The 19,368-nt window shown below is 39.5% G+C and overlaps 1 protein-coding gene across 13 annotated transcripts in view; it reads right to left on the bottom strand.

Moving 5' to 3' along the window:
- Positions 1–19,368, bottom strand: part of CSNK1G1 (casein kinase 1 gamma 1) — a 193,996-nt gene that overhangs the window by 33,983 nt on the left and 140,645 nt on the right. For 9 of the 13 annotated variants that reach the window (XR_014809746.1, XR_002344535.2, XR_002344536.2 and 6 more), the window contains 6 exons: positions 13,341–13,492; positions 11,331–11,565; positions 6,375–6,460; positions 4,479–4,563; positions 3,799–3,947; positions 3,061–3,165 (listed from right to left, as the gene is read on the bottom strand). Coding sequence is in view for 6 of the 13 variants with exons in the window: in XM_021093859.2 (XP_020949518.1) it covers positions 3,061–3,165; positions 3,799–3,947; positions 4,479–4,563; positions 6,375–6,460; positions 11,331–11,565; positions 13,341–13,492 (812 nt within the window). In the remaining 7 variants the exon portion in view is untranslated. The remainder of the gene's footprint in view (positions 1–3,060; positions 3,166–3,798; positions 3,948–4,478; positions 4,564–6,374; positions 6,461–11,330; positions 11,566–13,340; positions 13,493–19,368) is intronic. The other 4 variants (XR_014809759.1, XR_014809766.1, XM_084967592.1 and 1 more) reach the window with 1 other exon arrangement.

The raw sequence follows: 19,368 nt of genomic DNA, 5'->3' as shown, positions 1-19,368 counted from the left end.
TGATCCCTTAGCAGCAATGGGATACTAAAAGCCCTACAACAACAACAAAAAAAGACAAATCGACTCTTCAAAAAGTTCACTGCCCTGCAGACGAGATTTCCTAATTACACATCCTGGTTTAATGACCTTTCACGTAAAATTACACTGAATTTCACTGTACTTCTATTCAGACACTAGGTATGACTTCCTTTTCACCCCAATCTGGCTTTTCAATCATCCTTTTTCCCTATAAAATTCACTCAGAACAGCAGCATTGATTATGAATTCAATGAAGCAAAAAAGACAAGGGAAATGAAAGGAAACACATATTTTAGTTTTCAAATATTTTGAAAACCTGAGCCAGCAGTTATGACTTTGCTGACTACTTAAATTATTTTTTTTCTTTTCCATGCCTTTACTACTTAAATGTAGTTTTCCTTATAAGGTAACATAACTTCATTATTGAATAGTCTGGAAAATATTACCCACAACACTACAACTTTCACTACTTCTGTAACTATTTTGGCATTATCTCCTCCCATTGATTTTCTCATTTTCCCTCCCCTTAAAGGGAATCATGAGGTATTTTTAATTTGGTATTATGATTTCTTCACTATATAAACATTTTCAGGTTGCTAGGTTTTCCTAAATATTATTTTAAGCAGCTATATAATATTCCACCAAATAAAAGCATTACAATTCATTTTACTATAACCCAATTTATTTGATAAAGTATTTAAGCAGATCTATAACCTCTCTTGAATATGAGTAGGTTTATTATTTCTAAAACTTTGCTAGAAATGGCATTGTGTGAGTTCCTTTTGTGGCTCAGTGGTTAATGAACCCAACTAGGATCCATGAAGGTGCAGGTTCGATCCCTGGCCTCGATCAGTGGGTTAAGGATCCGGCATTGCTGTGAGCTGTGGTGTAGGTTGCAGACGTGGCTCAGATCCTGCATTGCTGTGGCTGTGATTTAGGCCAGCAGCTGTAGCTCAAATTCGACCCCTAGCCTGGGAACTTCCATATGCCTGATGTGTGGCCCTAAAACAGCAAAAAAAAAAATTTTTTTTTAAATAAATGGCGCTGTGACAGGTTAATGCACAGAACTTAATTTTATCTTGGGTTGTTTTATTATGACTGATTCCAAGAGGTAAATGTATTCTATCAGAGAAAAGTAACTTTATCAAATTATTTTCTAGAGAATTTATTTATTTATTTATTTATTTGTCTTTTTGCCTTTTCTGGGGCCGCTCCCTTGGCATATGGAGGTTCCCAGGCTAGGGGTCTAATCAGAGATGTAGCTGCCAGCCTATGCCGGAGCCACAGCAATGCAGGATCCGAGCCGCACCTGCAACCTACACCACAGCTCACGGCAACTCTGGATCCTCAACCCACTGAGCAAGGCTAGGGATCGAACCTGAAATGTCATGGTTCCTAGTTGGATTCATTAACCACTGCGCCATGACAGGAACTCCTCTAGAAAATTTCTAACTTGCAAAGTCAAGAGCAATGCATGAGTGTGTCAGCTGAACTGTGCACTCCACAGTTTTTAAAAGGGGTATGGGAGAACAAGTGCAGAAGTCTAAGTACTCTGCTGTCAAGCCAGTCAAAAGAAAATCCTTAGTCAACTGCTTTGATTAAAGTATGTAACTCTGGACTCGATTAGTGGACACAAGTTTGCTAAGTCCCACTTTTTTGCCTGTATACTCTCTTTTATGTACTCTCTAATGTATAGATTTCCTTCACAAATGTTTTTCTTACCCAACATGCCACACATTTTGCCAAAAGTATACACCTACTGATGAGTCTATCTTTATATGTATAGGTATGTGTGTGTATATACTTTTACACTTTTTTTTTTTTGCTTGTTTTTTTGCTTTGGAGGGGGCACCTGGATTCTATATAGTTTTTTTGTTTGTGTTTTAAGGCTGCACTCGTGGCATATGAAAAGTTCCTGTGCTAGGGGTTGAATCGGAGCTGCAGTTGCCAGTCTGCACCACAGCCATAGCAACACCAGATTCGAGCTGCAACTGTAACTTACACAGCAGCTCATGGCAATGCCGGATCCTTAACCCACTGAGTGAGACCAGGGATTGATCCACATCCTCATGGACACTAGTTGGGCTCTTAACCCACAGAGCCACGAAAGGAACTCCTCTATATGGTATTTTTAATCCATGTACTTTCACATGTACACCTGTGAGATAAGTGTTTTTGCATTTTATTGTAAAAATGTCTGTGAATATAAAACAGTGAGATCAGGAATGAGGGGGAACAAGCTAATTTGATAATGATTATGTGTATATGTATCTATTTATTATTATTTGCTGCTGTAACTACTGAGGTACTCATTTTTTTCTTAGCAATATACATGACATAAGGATTAACATCATTAATGTTTACTTCCCAATCAGTTACCCTTTTAAAAAGATGTTGTCGAATTTGTTGATTTTTTTTGCGGGGGGGGGGGTTGCCTCTTCTCTCTTTAGGGTGAGAGAAGCTGCTCATCCAAACCACTAGTTTCCCAAACCATGAGCACTGAAAGATGGATGGCATGGCCTTCTCTGGAATGGCCTAAAACAAAGCTGAGTCTTCACTACCGGTTCAGAACTTGACTAGCTCTAGAGTTAACCTGGATACAGGGACATAGATGGGGTGGAGGTTCACGCCAGTTCATGCACAGGTCAAATGGAAGTCCAAATTACACACCCTTCTTGATCAGCAAGGAAAAACTAACACCGGTGAGAACTCTACACTGGACTGCAGATGATACCCAAAGCAGGCTGCCCTGTCCCACCAATATGTCTGTGGGCCTGTGGTATACTGCCCCTTTCGGCCAGCAGATTCTGATAGGCCCAGCTTCTCTGGAGTGGATGCTTCATACAAGACACTTGGCCACACCTCAGTGCCATTACACAAGACTGGGGGGTACTGGAATGCCACATCACAACAGTGAGTGATGGTAAGCCCTTTGTTTTTAATTTCAGTATATATATTTAGGCAGAGAATCTGAGTAATCTGGGATTTCGTATTAGCCACGAAGAAGGGGAATTTCTGAAACAATGTAGGTCCAACACATACCTGATTTCGTATAGGCTGTTGTGAGGGCCGATCCCTGTGTGTGTGGCTTTCTCGAGTTATTGCAGATGCACCAGAGTCAACATGAACTGACCCTACTGGAGTAGGCTAGAAAAATGTAACAAAACGTCAAATGGGGAAAATAGGTTCAACTTAATGCCTTTACAAATGAGAGCATCATACTAATTTTCACAGAATAGTAGTAATTATTATTTTCAGCCACCGAGGGCAGTTTCAAGTTTTCTTGCCTTCTCAGTTTGCTTATCTGCAAAAGGGAGACAGTTTGGTCCTCAATAGTTCATTGGAGAGTAGTTTACCTTCGCAAAGAAAAAAATGTTCTACAGTGATGACTGTTACCATGCTCTCCAGGCTCTGTGGACCCCAGGCCAGAAGAGTAAATGCAAAAGTTTCCTATGGTATTAGGTTCCACACCTCAGAAGTACCTTAACGGTTTATGTAGGACCAGCTCCTGGATTGCTCAAATAAAACTTCTTAAAAGCTAACTTAAATTCTGGTATCTTAGAGGATATTGGTCATATCTTAAAAACACAGGAAGGAAGAGTAACTCCCTTATTACTCTAGTGAAAACAACTCAGGGCATCATCCTGAAAAGATTGGCAAATGTCAAGTCTATAGTCCAAGGAGTGCATTTTTTCCCCATACATTTAAGCAGAAAGTCTGGCAAGTAAACAGGGGACACAGCACTGGTCTGAGGTGAGGAGGTAAAAAGAGGATACTTACAATAGGCCTCCCGACCCAGTCATAGGCGTAGTCAAAGGCGTAGCCTTTCCTTTCAAAGAGGTCTGTGAAGAGTGTCCGTAAATACTCATAGTCAGGTTTTTCAAAGAAGTCTAACCGCCTGACATATCGCAGGTAGGTTGCCATCTCCTCTGTTAGGAAAGAGTTAAAGGCCATACTCATTAGCTGAAAGCTTCTCATGGGGAGAAACTCTGGGCCAAGCCAAGCAAAGTGTATCTGTATAGACTATTTGACACTGATGTTTTGCAAAGTGATAAAACCTATCTTTTTCTTTTTCTTATCTTTTGTCTTTTGAGGGCTGCACCCATGGCATATGGAGGTTTCTAGGCTAGGGGTCTAATTGGAGCTGTTGCCAATGGCCTACACCAGAACCAGAGCAACGCTAGATCCGAGCCGCGTCTGCAACCTACACCACAGCTCACGGCAATGCCGGATCCTTAACCCACTGAGCAAGGCCAGAGACTGAACCTGCAACCTCAAGGTTCCTAGTTGGATTCGTTTCTGCTGCGCCACGACAGGAACTCCTAAAACCTATCTTAAGTAATAATAAAAGGAAATATAAATCTTCTGGAGGGCACCCTTATCTAGAGTTACTGAGACATAGTCTCCACCTCCTTCAAAGCTTCAGTCACACTGGCTGAAGTGTCCTTTCAGCATCCTACCTGGAAAGTTTTCACAGAGAGCTTCAATAGGAGTATTCCTTTTGGTGTCACCAATTTTTTGATATCTCTCTTTCAACGTATCAGCCTGTAGAGAATAGAGAAAAAAAGCTATTTGCAAAGAAGTGCTAAGAATGGGAGGCCCAATATGTCTGGGGACACAATGATTGTTTCACTCAAACTGGCAGGGTTTGTTTGACAGTCTCATTTTTTTTTTTTTCTAATACTAACAAATAAGAAATGTAGTAGAGATGATATATTTAGATTTGTACAAAACATCTGTTTTACTTGCAAATACATTTAGTAGTCCCAGGAAGACAACAAAAATGTAATGAGACAAGTAGCCAGGGTAAGAAAACAATTAAAATTATAACAGCCTAGTAATGTCCTGTAGCCACTAGGGTTCAAAAGTGATTCAGCCTTCTTCTTCTTAGACCAGCTCTTGGTAAGATTAAAAATACTGCTAATCCAAGTAGGGGCAAATAGATAGATGGCTCCATAGCACAACGACTGTGAAGTTGAACAGAAAAAAAGAATACAATGTAGAAAAACTGCCTTTCCACAATGTGCTTCCAGAGGGAAAAATGTTAGTTATGACAGGTGTGACTAACAGACAGAGTTGCTATATGTCAGTAGCTCAAAGCAGCCAAGTCTGGTTTGCTCAAGACGGTAGAGAGAGGGCTCCTAGAGCTTGGCCCAACAATGTGGTCTCAATGGATTCTCAGCGAGGCTCTACCTGGCCTTCTGCACCCAGCTTTTTTAAGTAATTATGCTCTGAAGTATGCTGAAGAAGTTTTAGATCTACAACTACTGTTAAAATGATTCACGGATCATGTGAATGTTTCAAGAAATTAATAACACATGAATGCCCTGTTTGGCTGTGTGATGGGCAAATAGAATGTGAAACTCTATTTGACAGCTGTCGATATCAATGACAAGGTATGTGTAACTAGGAGAAGACCATGGAGATGTTAGGAGGGAAATTTAAAGGGAAAGAAATAAAATCTTCCCAAAGGGAAGGGATAAAAGCCTTACTTTTCAGGACAATGTCCAAGAAAGCACAGCAAAATGAATCATTCTGTCCTTAAGGAGGGAGGGAGAGGGTGTGGTGGTATCCAAGGCTACTGATTTTCTTTCTAGGCTCACATGTTGAAATAAATTACAACTCAAAAATGTCTTGCAGTTAACTATCTAATGGGACTTGCTCACTATTGCCTAGACTAAGAGCCAGAGGCAGAGTAATCATTACAATGGTTATAACTATAATTAATGCTAACTTTGACACAAATGCAATGGACTGACACCTACTTAAGGACATTTATTTAAGCTACACATTTCCAAAGGAACAGCTATCATGAGCTTGGGCATTTACTCAATAAAACACTTGAATAGTAATGTTAAACCTGGATTTTCATTTTAGTTGAGGTGGGTCTTTAGCCTATATAGGACTAACAGCTATTTCCCAGTTCCCCTTAGGGGCATGCCAAGCCCTACTGGCTTTGCCGGTAAAATGTGTAGCAGCTGCTGCCATCAATTTGTTCCAGAAATTCCCCAACATACTGGGAACACTCTTCCTGCTACATAAGGGTAGTGGAGGAGGAACAGTGACACAGAGAGAATAGCAGCACTGCCAAGGCTGGGAGGGAATGAGGGAAGAGATTACAGAAAACCCCAAAATAAGAAAGAAGGATTCAGAAAGGGATGAAGACACACGTGGGCAAATAAGAGCTTCCAAAGCGCAGTCGAACATTTACATTATAGACTAATGGAACTAGCTGCTGCTTCTCATCCCTGTAGCCAATCTTCCCCTCTGTGCTTCTTACAGACATCAAGTCAGCAGCCCCCTCATTACCAACTGAGTATTTATACAAAGCTCTCCATAAGCACTTCCAAGGATACCTTGAGTCCTTGCCAGGGTAGGCTGCCTCGAAGGAAATACATGAACATATGGCCTAGGGCTTCCAAATCATCCCGCCGGCTTTGCTCTAAAAGGCAAGACAGATCACACATTATGTTTGCAGTTATTAAAGCAGAAAGGGGTTCAGAACCAAGTAATCCCTTCAGAAACCCGTCTGCTGTGTAAAGGCCCTGCTTCCTAATTCTCTGTATATCTAAACTGGGGATAGCATTTTCAATCAAAACCAAAAAAAGCAATGTTCCCTTTGCCTCGATCTGTTACTGGCATGTAAATATCAAGTGAAAAGAGCAAATCCTAAACTAAAACCAAGTCCAAATCACTGAATAGTGAGTAACTACCCCTCACTCAATGTTGTCACCTTCCTGAAAGTAAGATAATTTAAATGAAATGTTATTTCTAGTGCATGGGCTACAATTACTCTTTGGTTACCATCACGAAAAGAAGGCAACAGATTAAGTAGCTGAGGCTACCTCTGGCTCAGCCTGCAAAGACACAAGCTGCAGAATGCCTGGCATACATGCCTACTATTTTTACTCATTATAAAAATTAACATTTAATATTTAGTTTAATGTACGTGAGTGTCAATGCATAATCCTCAGCTCCTTTCCATCTGTACCATGTCCCACAGCCACCTTAGGAAAACTCTAAAATTTATTGCTAAGGTGCTCTCTATGGGCACATAAAACAGCATCCCTGCATTCTGGGAGCTTATTATGTAAAACAAGTTACTGGATTTTTCTTTCTTTTTCTTTTTTTGGCCATGCCTAGAGCATGCAGAAGTTCCCAGGCAGGGATCAAACCTGTGCCATAGCAGTGACAATACTGGATCCTTAACTGCTAGACCACCAGGAAAATCCATATTCCTTCATTTTTAATTTGTCAGTTATGGTTCATCTCAAACATTTTATGTGTTTATTTTTTAGAATCAAATTCTGGGCTTTATCAAAAGAAATTACAGATGCAAGAATAAGGGACTACCTTAAACTTGATTTTGAATTCTTTGTGCAGAAAGTAAAACCTCAAAGTCAGGAAGGCAGGGAAAGCCATTTAGGTAACTCAAAATATAAAACCACAACATGTTTGGAATTCCCATTACGGTTCAGCAGTAACAAACTCAACTTGCATCCATGGGGATGCAGTGCTATCCTTGGCCTTGTTCAGTGGGTTTAGGATCTGACGTTGCCGTGAGCTGTGGTATAACTCGCAGACACAGCTCGGATCTCGCATTGCTGTGGCTGTGGTGTAGGCCGGCAGCTGTAGCTCCGATTCGACCCCTAGCCTGGGAACTTCCATATGCCTCAGGTGCAGCCCTAAGACCACCCCACCCCCCACCCCCTGGCAAAAAAACCCAACACATTTAACTGCTGCCTCCTATTACGTGAAATCTGCATGAAAAAAAAAAAAAAAAAAAGTGAATAGTATGCTATGGGGCAGATGGAGAAATAAAAGGAAACTTTTTCTAAATTACATTTTGAAGGAGGTTTTTGGAAATGAGATCACAAATGGGAAGGGGCAACACACTGATGAGATAAATTGTAACAAAGTTGACTTGATACATATAAGGTGAAATAATATTTAAAAAGAATGAAATAAAATAGCAAGACCATCAGAAGCTTGTGATCACAAGGTTTGCCTGAAGTTTACAATAAATTTCATATATAACTGAAAACAAAAAAAAACTTGCAGACAAAATTGTATTTTTTTAACAGAACCTAAAGGTACACAAATGAAAAAAGAACAGGCAGAGTGAGTTGAGGCCTCCCACAGAGCAGGGCAGACAGAGAAACCACACATTGCAGGTTCTCACACTATATCACACCTACTCATCACCTCTCCACTTTTATATCCACTTCCTGTAAGGAGGCCCCTAGGTAAATAAAAAAAATTCACTGGACAAGTGTTCGTACTTTACATAGTTGAACACTAGAGGGCGAAACTCTCCACATTTTCATTAACTGTCAGATCTGTACAAAAAAGCCCAACATTTCCTCTCTATAGCAAAGCCCCTTACAAAATGAGAATTTTAAAAATTAAAAAAAAAGAGTAATAAACACAATTAAACTCACTGGAATAAGGTAATAAAGTAATTTTTCAAATACTGAAAACCACGAAAAATAGCTGTGGAATATGGGATAACAGGAAAAATAATGGTTCCTGAGTCAGGTCATCTAGGTCTTGGCTGTCCCTTCCATTAATTTATTAATCTATGCAAAATTAAGCATTGCCAAGTCACCTTTTGGGTCTAAATTTCCTCAAAATAAAGTGATTGATTTAGATAATCTGAAAAGTCATTTTCCAGCTCTGAAATTCTAAAATCTATAATAATTTAAACCATCAAGATCTTTCCAAAAGAAGAAAAAAGAAAAAAAAAATAGTGAAAACCAGAGCGATGCTTTATTCCCATATTTCTCTGAACACCACATTCTTTCAATTCAGTATTTCCACATGCCCTTGTTTCTTTCATGCAGGATATTTTCATTTTCAAAGAAGAAAGGTTTCAATACCAGTGAGACCAGGACACAAAATTCCTTCACACCATAAAGGCTTTCAACCAATCAGGAGGAAGACAGGCTTGGTTTACTTGCATCACATCTCTAATTTTAGGTCAAATATATTTTGTTGAAGGAAAGGGGCCAGGTGACCCAGTATCCTCACCCTAACTTAAAACATTAAGAGACACAAAATGGGCAGGTTTCATCAGTTGGGAAGGTTGCTAATCTACCGTAGTAAATGTCAGGTTTAGTAGGCTTCTTCTCTTTGTTTTCTTCTCTCATACAATTAATAGGGAATTCTCTCTAAGTCATTTGAAGATATACTTCCGCTTTTCTTCTTCTTCTTTTTTTTTTTTTAGGGCCGCACCTGTGGCCTATTGAGGTTTCCAGGGTAGGGGTCAAACGGGAACCGTAGCAACTTGCCTACGCCACTGCCACAGCAATGCCGGATCCTTAACCCACTGAGCAAGTACAGGTATCAAACCTGTGTCCTCATGGATGCTATCAGATTGGTTTCTGCTGAGCCACCAGGGGAACTCCCCCTTTTCTTCATTAAAACATAAAGGATGCTTCACAGTGGAAAACCAACAGAATTAGGGTTCCTATAGAAACCTCTCTGGTTTGAAACTGCGGCCAGAGTTCACAGGGATGAGACAACCATCTGTATGTATTTTCTGTAATATGGACATTATAGACAAATACGGTGACAAGTTGGATCTGACCTGGAACTCAGGAAGTCCACGTTTGGAGATAAACTCCAAAATTCCAGTAGAAATGGCTACACCAAGAGATAAAAGAATCCAGTGTGATGACAATAAATGCTTAAGTCATATTTTGTTGAATAAATGATAACTACCACTATAGAGCCTTCACTATTATCAGGTACTATGCTAGACAGTTTATCAGCATTATCTCATAGAACCCTATTTCAGGGCAGATGTGACAACTGATGCTGAGGGAAGAAGGTTATTGGACCACCTGGCTTTAAGCAAAAGAACCAGAACTTACATCCCTTTTACTTAACTATACACTGTACCTTATACAAACAACACAGATACCCATCCCTTTTCTGTTCTTGCCTTTCTTAACAAAAATAATAAAATCATAATACAAATGCTGAGCCCAGGAAGCAGGCATTAGAACAACACCTTGCAGAGTCTGTCAGGTAAGCCAAACAATCATGACTACTATTTACCACACAGTCTGTCTCCTTATGAAATGGAAGGAAGAAGGGACTGAGAGCTGTGCAAGAGACCTGTGTTACATATACCACTACTCGCTCAACCCTCAGAATAGCCTCATGAAATAGCACTCTCTTTTTACAGGTAAGTTTCAGGGAGATTGAGTAACTTGTCCAAAGTGACACCAATAAGTGGCAGAGGACCTTTCAGTCTTATCTCAAAGTATTACCTTTAGATAAGTGAGAATATCCATGTGTTTACCAAAGAAATCCTGACAGTATTCATTTCAACTCAGGTCATATCATACTACTTTGTAATGTCATTTTTGCTCTTTGCAAATAGTGGAATCCTCATCTGAATACCTGCACAGTCTACTCAATGAACCAGCTCTGCAGCAAGTTACATTAGTCTTTAAAATACTTATTAGTATACAACAGTTCAGTACTATTTAAACACCCTACATAATTATTTATGTCTAGGAGCCCAATATTCTGTTTATATGTCTATTCTCTAGGGTGGTGATTTTCAAATACATCTTTTTAATCACCTTGGAACCTTTCTTCAAACAGAATCTTCCAGGAAAGCCCAACACACAAAATAGATAAAAAAAGGGAAGCTTTCCTGGAGAAGCTGGCAAGGACCCAGGTAATTCCCTACTGGGCCTTCCCACTGTTTGTTAGCCTTCTCTCCCCTGGACTTGTTCCTCCAACAAGTAAGGCCTTCTACCTTGACTAGAGCTTTTAGCAATATCTGTGCAAATTGTCTACCCTAAATAAAATTCAAGACTCAAAAAAGCAAATATGTTTTCACTGAGTAAGATACAGGCTTTTCCTTGAAAAATGAGTCGTGAAATTATGCACAGAGAACAGAAGCCTACTCCGTGTTTTAGTGAATCACTCTTCCCCAAAGCAGCTATCAGCCTGATGTCCCTTTCAGAATTGTTATAGAGAGGGTTATTAGTATGTAAAGATCAAACTCATCACTAAACTTACTAAAATGATGCCACCTTGATTCAATAATTCAAGTACCCACACTGCTGAGAAACTAAGTATTTGGAAACAAAGAATAAAAAATCCTCAAGTTGTTAACAGTATACTTAGGAAAGTCACTAACTTACCATCTTAATTTCTCAAGTATAAAAATCACTTACCCTGTGAAGCAATAAGAATCACAAGTTGTAATGCATAATGGGTACAAAAGTGTTACTGGAATAAAAAGTTGTTTTAATGACCTGCCCATTTTATGGAGCTGAAAATAAACACACCTTTGCCAAGATGCGTGTTGATAGACATATATCTTGCAGTTCCAGTTAAACTTTTGTGCTCCCTATAAGGTATATGTTTTTTGGTTTCAGGGTCAATATATTCCTTGGCCAGTCCAAAGTCTATAATGTGTATAACATGCTCTTTTTTATTGCCTTGTCGGCCAATCAGGAAATTCTCTGGCTTGACATCTCGGTAAATGAGATTCTTTGAGTGCACATATTCCATTCGGGAAAGCTAAAAGAGAGAAAACAATGATGGAAATACTCTAAAGAACTTTATTGTAAAAAATAATACATCAAAATGTTTTCTTTTATCAGCCGAAAGTTTTAATTACGGAAAGTAAAATAAAACTCATTTCTTTCACCACTCAGAGTCACTTTGTTCTTAAAAGCCAGAACATATTTTCTGATACAAACACATATATGCCAAGTATCAAAATAAGAGGATTTTAAAAAAAGGACAGAAAGTTCAGCTAAAATGATTAATACACATTTTCACCTCAGAATGTAACAATTTGCAAATGATGAACAGAATTAGATGTCTTCATGTCACTTCAGAAAGTAAGCATTTCAGAGGACAGGATATCAGAATATGTTGGTGGCTTTTGAAGAAAGGAGTCACCACCACATTCACCTTCTGCCCATACCTTCCTGTACTCAAATAGGCTCCCTAACCCAGCTCTCTCTGCTGCAGAAATAAGAAAAAGTGAGGCCCAGAGAAGTTAATACTGGACCGATATCACCAAGCTAATTAACAGCACAGGTAGGAAAATGCTTTTTATAAGAAAGTGAACATAGCCCAAAATAATAATCATAAAATTATTCCAATTTCAATAAGCTCATTTCTATCTTTGAAACTTTTCTACTTGGTATAGAAAAAGGGAACCCTGGACATGTGAATTTCTGACTCAAAAGTCAAGATCTATTTTCTAACATTGCCAAGTTTTTACTGTAAAGTGGGTGAGACCATCACCATTTCATACCAATAAAGAAGCATCTATAGCCTTCTGTTGAAAGGCTGATGAATTTTTCAAAGGAAGTGTCTTAAGTGTTCCTTAAACTGACACTGGTGTGTAATCTGGTATGAGCTGAGAGAGTTGTCTCTTCAGCTATGCCAGTCTCTGTGAGAATTAGAAGCTAGAGAACTAAGGCAGATTTGTGGTCACACAACTCCAGAATCTGATTTTAGAGCAGTGAGTTTCATTTCCAATCTTTTTTTTGGGGATGTGCACAGTGTGTAGCAGCTTGATGTGGGATCTCAGTTCCCAGAAGAGGGACTGAATCCCGGCTGCAGCAGTGAAAGCACCGAATCCTAATGACTAGACCACCAGGAGCTCCCTACATCTCCAATCTTTTTCTTGGATGCAGTGGTAAGGGGAGAGGGAGGACATGACAACATTTTATAGCCATGTGTTTAAAACCTGTAAATAAACCAATGAAGAAATGACTTGCATCTGTACAATTTCACCTGATCATCCTCTTTCTCCCTATATACACTTCCACTTTAGTTAAGGGCCAAGTATTATTCCAAGGTACAAATTTTTTTTTTTGGGTCCTTTTAGGGCTGCACCTGAGGCATATGGAGGTTCCCTGGCTAGGGGTCCAATCAGAGCACAGCTTCTGGCCTATGCCACAGGCACAGCAATGCCAGATCCGAGCCGTGTCTGCGACCTACACCACAGCTCATGGCAACGCTGGATCCTTAACCCACTGAGCAAGGCCAGGGATCAAACCCGAAACCTCATGGTTCCTAGTCGGATTTGTTTCTGCTGCATCTTGATGGGGACTCCACAAGGTACAAATTCTTAAAATAGGACAACTGACAAATCCTGTGTGACTTCTCTGGGTTATAACTCTTTTTGTCCCAGCTAGCTTCCTAGAATGCCATCAAGCCAGCGAGGGTGCATTCACTGAGTGTTACTACAGCTGGTAAATCATCAACAGGGACGCAAGATATGGCAGGGGGCCCCATCCTGCCTATCCTTCTGCAGAATAGCAATGCCAACTTACCAACTGGATGGCTATCATTAATACGGTCTTCAAAGTAAAAGTTCGGTCACAGAGGTCAAACAAGTCCTCCAAGCTAGGGCCAAGAAGCTCCAGCACCATGGCATTATATTTCCCACATGGTCCAAAGTAGTACACTTGTGGGAGACCATCACCTGAAAGCAGAGGGAAACAGGATGCAGAGTGAGGGACACAAAAGCCAAAATATGAGATCACTGCATTAGCATTAAGTAGATAGAAAGGAAAAAGAATAGGTGAGATCTTCATTTTCTTTCACAGTCCTTACTGGAGAACTTAAATTGAACACAATAGCTTCAAAGGTAACTAATAATGTATGGGAAAGGCTGTCATTGCACAATATGTTCAAATAAGCAGTCATTTAAAACCAGACTGCCAAAGGCATTTCCACTGCTACCTAAGACAGAGAATGGTCCCTGATCCACTGCTGGATGAGAGTGAAACTATTCTCCCCCAAGGATGCCCAAAAAGTGCAAAAGGTTTAAAAGATGGCGGGTGAGCTCAAAGGCCAGGCTAAGAGAGTTGTTGCATTTGCACTCTCTATGCTTACTGCCAAGGCCACATGGAGGTGGAGCTGTTTGCAACTGTTGCCCTGAGGAGAACTCACACTGGGGGGGTGAGGTCACAGAGGATGCAGCCTGGTCTTCTTCTCATAGGGAGTCTCTGTAGTTTCCTGTTTTCTATCAATTGGAACAAAGTCAACAGACTGGGTTTGGTTACTGATAAGTAATTACCAAAGGCAAAGGAATAAAAACACAAGGCTGGGTTTTCCCCAGATGTGAAATTCATAGTTAGAAAGAAACCAAAATCTAGACTTTCTCACCTAAGTGGCAACCTGTGAATGAATTTCCCCTTAAAGTGTATTGTAAATATGAGGCACTCAGTAAATATATATTAAATGGCAACAATGTGAACAGTGGATATGAATGAGACTACAGAACTTTTAAAAAATATCTGGTCTCCTGGAGTAGAAACACTTTCATCTTAATACACTCATGTCCACCACAGTCTACAGTTGTACATGCTGCAAATTCCTGCTTGCTCCTGCCTATAAGTTCTCTCTTCATCTCCCCATACTCTCTTTATTAGTAAAGGTAGAATACAGCAGAGGCAATTCTATCTGCTGGGATCTGAATGTCTGTGTAACCCCAACATTTGTATGTTGAAAACCTAATGCCTAATGTGATGATTTTATGGGCGCCTCTGGGGGTGCAGGGCCTTCATCAATGGGATAAGTGCCCTTAAAAAAAGAGACCCCACAGAGCTCCCGGCCACTTCAGCCACATGAGGACACAGCAGGAATCCACAGGCTGCAGCTCAGAAGAGGGCCTCCACCAGAACCTGACTATGCTGCTAACTCGACCTGTGACTTCCAGCCTCCAGAACTGTGGAAATAAATGTCTGTGTTTATAAGCCACTTGGTCTGTAGTATTTTGTTACAGAAGCCCAAATGGACTAAGACAATACCTAATACTTAAAACTTTAACTCAGTGTGCCCATCCTTCTCTCTAGGACAAGTCTTGTCTATGTGGAATCAGTATGAGTCATTGCTATGATATGTGTTAATCTATTTCGTGTGCTGTATCAGTCTATCTCATTCCATCTAAATAGTAAATGGCTTGGTTTTTAGTGTTTTTAATAGGTTCACACCAAGCTCATACCATCTAATAGAGTATACTCTGCTCCTGCTAGCTCCATAAATAGCCAATGAATTGTCCTTGAGGTTGTTTCCATTCTCCTTATCTCCAAAAGGAAACAATTTAATTTGAAGTATCTTTTTTCCCCTGTTGTTTTGAAGAACTCATTCTCCAGTTCATTTAAACTATATAAAACCTAACAGCTGTTCCCAATAAGTCCTGCTGAGAAATCCAAAGCAGAACACTATCAGAGAGATTTATTGCTTTTATTAATCAGACACATGGTAGATTGTGGTTTGGAGATCTGTGAAATTTACATCCTATACAATAGTTTCTGATGTTATTAAATTTTGATTTTTCCTAATATAAATATTATAGTCTTCAAAACAGGTTGTGGCAGATCTGTTGGTTGCCTGCCCAATATCCATTCCCTCCTTTCTTAATAACAGAGTTCCTAATTATTGCGAATAGCAACTAGCCCAGTTACAACTTTCCTGTGTCCCTTGATAACAAGAACGCCTAGTGAGATGGAAGCAGAAATTGTTGGATAGGTTGGTTTTAGAAAAGTTCTTTTAAGAGAGTTGACTCAAGTTGAAGTTATGCCCCTTTGAGATGGCTGAAGCTCCAGAAATCACTGAGAACCACCAGATACCTTGAAGATTGAAGATGGTGCCAAGATGGATGGAACAAAATTAGAAGAACCTGTCCCTGACAGCTGTGAAGCAATCACACCAATGTTAGACTTCTCTTCCCTCTGGATGTTTCTGTTTTCTTTTTCCTCTAGACGTTTTTTAATCCAAAAGAAAAGTAAGTCTCTACCTTGACTGAACTATTGTTACTTGGATTTTTTTTTTAACAGCCAATCTAATCCTAACTAATACATACTTTTCCTTTAGTTGGTTATTAGATTGCCAATCTAGGCACAATATCTTCTTTCTGACGTACAAGCTACAAGTCAGGTCTACATGTAAATATAGCATTGGCATAATTTTCTAGATTTGCTGCCAATACTTAAGGATCAGTCTAAAAATGAGACAGATGATCATCCTGTTCTTGACAATCTTCAGTACCAAATCTAGGCGTCTCTTGTCAGAATTTTCCATGTTTACGAAGAAGTCACAGAAGCTTTCTGGATGATATCTCTAATTTCTAACTATGAGTAATGTCACTAGTAACTCCTGCCTAGTATCTTCAAAGATGTGAGGAGATCCTGCTGGCTGCATTTTTGCTCCTTTTATTAAATACTCTGAAACTTCATAATACCCCGTCAGGCTCTGGGATGCTTAAGACGATGTCTAGATTACTGAGTGGCTTTGAAGCCTTTGTCAAAGATGGATTAAGTCCAAGATGCTAGTGCTGAAAGACTTTAAATCAGTCTTGGATCTACCTATGGTTCTACTACCAATTCTGAAAATTCCTTCACCTCTCTGTTCTGTTTTCATCTTTAAAGAGGAGGGGTTCAGATTGGTTCTCTTTAAATCCCAAATTTTCATTATAGCTAGGATCTCCTAGATTCCTCTTTGTAAAGCCATAGATAGAACCAATATCAATGAAACTCTGTCTACATGCTATATAGAATATGTGTGATACAAATTCAAATATAAGCTGGTAGTGGTAAATGGTAGTGGTACGCAACTAAAAGTGTGTCTATTAGAAACATCTAAGACTACAAAACAGATACAGTGACTTCACTTCAAACCTAGCAAACCAGAATTTCTAGTAGTGAATGCATGCATAGCTCCACAGCTGATTCAGAAGTGCATCTCAGCTGGAAAACTCTGTTATCTAAAGGGTAGAAATGAAGGGCATTGCTTTCTTTTGTGGATAATATGAGGACTCAGAAAACACTGAGACTAATCTTTTTCAGTTCTTTCACGTGAGAACAAGTGGACTCCCTTTTGAAAGGAATCATTTTAAGGCCATTTGAAAGACTTGTCTGGGACTTCCCTGGTAGCCTGGCAGTTAAGGATTCGGCCTTGTCACTGCTGTGGTACAGGTTCGATCTCTGACCCAGGAACATGCTCCAGGTGCAGCCAAAAAAAGAAAAAAAGAAAAGAAAAGAAAGACTTGTCTGTTTAGAGTTTCTTAGGTATTACAGAAAATTAGCTGCTGAATATAAAAGTCTCCTTGGGAGATGTAGCCACAATTTATTAGAACTATCTGTACAGGAGTTCCCATCATGGCGCAGTGGTTAACGAATCCAACTGGGAACCATGAGGTTGAGGGTTCGATCCCTGGCCTTGCTCAGTGGGTTAGGGACCCGGCGTTGCCGTGAGCTGTGGTGTAGGTCGCACACGCGGCTCAGATCCCGAGTTGCTATGGCTCTGGTGTAGGCCAGCAGCTATAGCTCCGATTTGACCCCTAGCCTGGGAACCTCCATATGCTGCGGGAGCAGCCATAGAAAAGGCAAAAAGACCAAAAAAAAAAAAAAAAAAAAAAAAAAAAGAACTATCTGTACAGATAAAGATGCCCACACAAGTTTCATTCTATGTTCCATGTTTCACATGACTGCCCATAAACTGGCCACTGCTGGTGATAAAAGACACAGACACAGGTCCACTAAGAAAGTCTGTCTCTTTGGTCAGAGTTTACTGCATAGTAAAGATTTATCATCTGGGCTGTATTTAAATGAAGAAATTCTGGATTGTATGTTTTATTCTTCTTTTGCAGACCCATCTCTAATCCACTGTTTCAGAAAATTTTAATCAATATTACACTGTGAAATCCTTTAATAAGATTGGAGATGAGAGCAAAGCCTTAAATGCAACTCATGTGGAAAAACAAGGTACTTCCTACAAGTAATCTGAGGTAAAAGGAATGAAGTGGGAGAGGTAGGCAAGGTTGTTACGCACTAAATTCTTTGATCTGTGGTGTTCCAAAAACTAAGGTAGTATAATAATCTCTCATCTGCTCTGAAAATAAAGCATGAATAAGATCTCCCTCATGTATTAGTCAACTGCATAAAAGCCTGATAATTAAAGAAGTAGATTCCAAATATTCCTCTTCTAAAGGATTGCCAACAGATTTCATTATGTTACCTTCGGCCACAAGTTCAATCTCTTAAAAAGAAAACTGCAGGTTATACACATACTGTACATGTTATCGTGTATATTTTCACAGGGAACTATGAAACAGTTTTTCCATCCATAAATAACATATCCTTGTAAATCCTGTTGGACATATGGCCCACACACATATCAAGCTGCACAGCACAGGAAGTGAGGTGCACAACACTATAGCTAATTTTCAGTCTGTCACAGATTAAACTTGGATTAAATATAACAAATCAAGGATAATGGCTTCTTTACCATCCAAGCTGTTCCCTAAAAAGATTCCATAATGCATTATGAGCAGTAACTACTCTAAGTAGAGATATTTTTAAATGCACATCAGGCTGAGAACTGAAATAGAACCACCTTGAAGCTTTTGGTAATTTGATCACATTATTGCCTAATAATTAGCCTTTCATTCTTTTTGAAAAACTAAATTACCTAGCTATGAAGCAAATTCAGATCAGTCCCATACCTCCATTAAGATCTGGATGTTAAAAAAAAATCTATATTAATATTTCTATTAAAAAATCAGTGTATGTCTTCTAAAGTCAGGACTGGAAAGAACCTTCAAGGACATAATGACTTCAGCAATTCTCTTCTTTCGTTTTGTTCATATAGTTTCTTTTTTAATTTTTAAAGAAATAGGGTAGTTTTCCCTCCAAAGTTAAGCTGTCCTTGGTCCCATCAACGGCAGTGGCTTCTAGCACAACCACTGAATGTTCTTCAATGTTTACGAGAGACCAGGGAATTACTGATAATATGGGGAATTACCATAAGGAGTATCAATAATAAAAATATTAAACAAGTCTATTAAACAAGAAAGCAGAAAGAACAGGCAGACAAACATGATAGCAATCCATAGGAAGAAGTGATAGAGGAAAATGAAAGTACAGCCTTTGAAACTCAGAAAATAACTCTATAGGAGTTCCCGTCGTGGCTCAGTGGTTAACGAATCCGACTAGGAACCATGAGGTTGCGGTTTCTATCCCTGACCTTGCTCAGTGGGTTAAGGATCCGGCATTGCTGTGAGCTGTGATGTAGGTTGCAGACTTGGCTCGGATCCCACGTTGCTGTGGCTCTGGCATAGGCTGGCGGCTACAGCTCCAATTCGACCCCTAGCCTGGGAACCTCCATATGCCGCAGGAAGTGGCCCTAGAAAAGACAAAAAAAAAAAAAGAAAAAAACTCTATAAAAATGACATATTATTACAAAAATGAGACAATACACACGTGTTTTTCTTTCAAAAAAAAAATAAGTGTCCCTCTCATTTCTCTGACTCTGAAAAATATCTTGATACAATATGAACCAGTTCAACATATGAAT

This window comes from Sus scrofa, chromosome 1 (assembly GCF_054392235.1).
Source record: "Sus scrofa isolate SSC_HxYL_T2T_F1_AM1 chromosome 1, Sscrofa_HxYL_maternal_Yorkshire_Landrace_v2.0, whole genome shotgun sequence".
NCBI classification, from domain to species: Eukaryota; Metazoa; Chordata; class Mammalia; order Artiodactyla; family Suidae; genus Sus; species Sus scrofa.
This window is presented reverse-complemented; position numbering and strand designations above follow the sequence as displayed.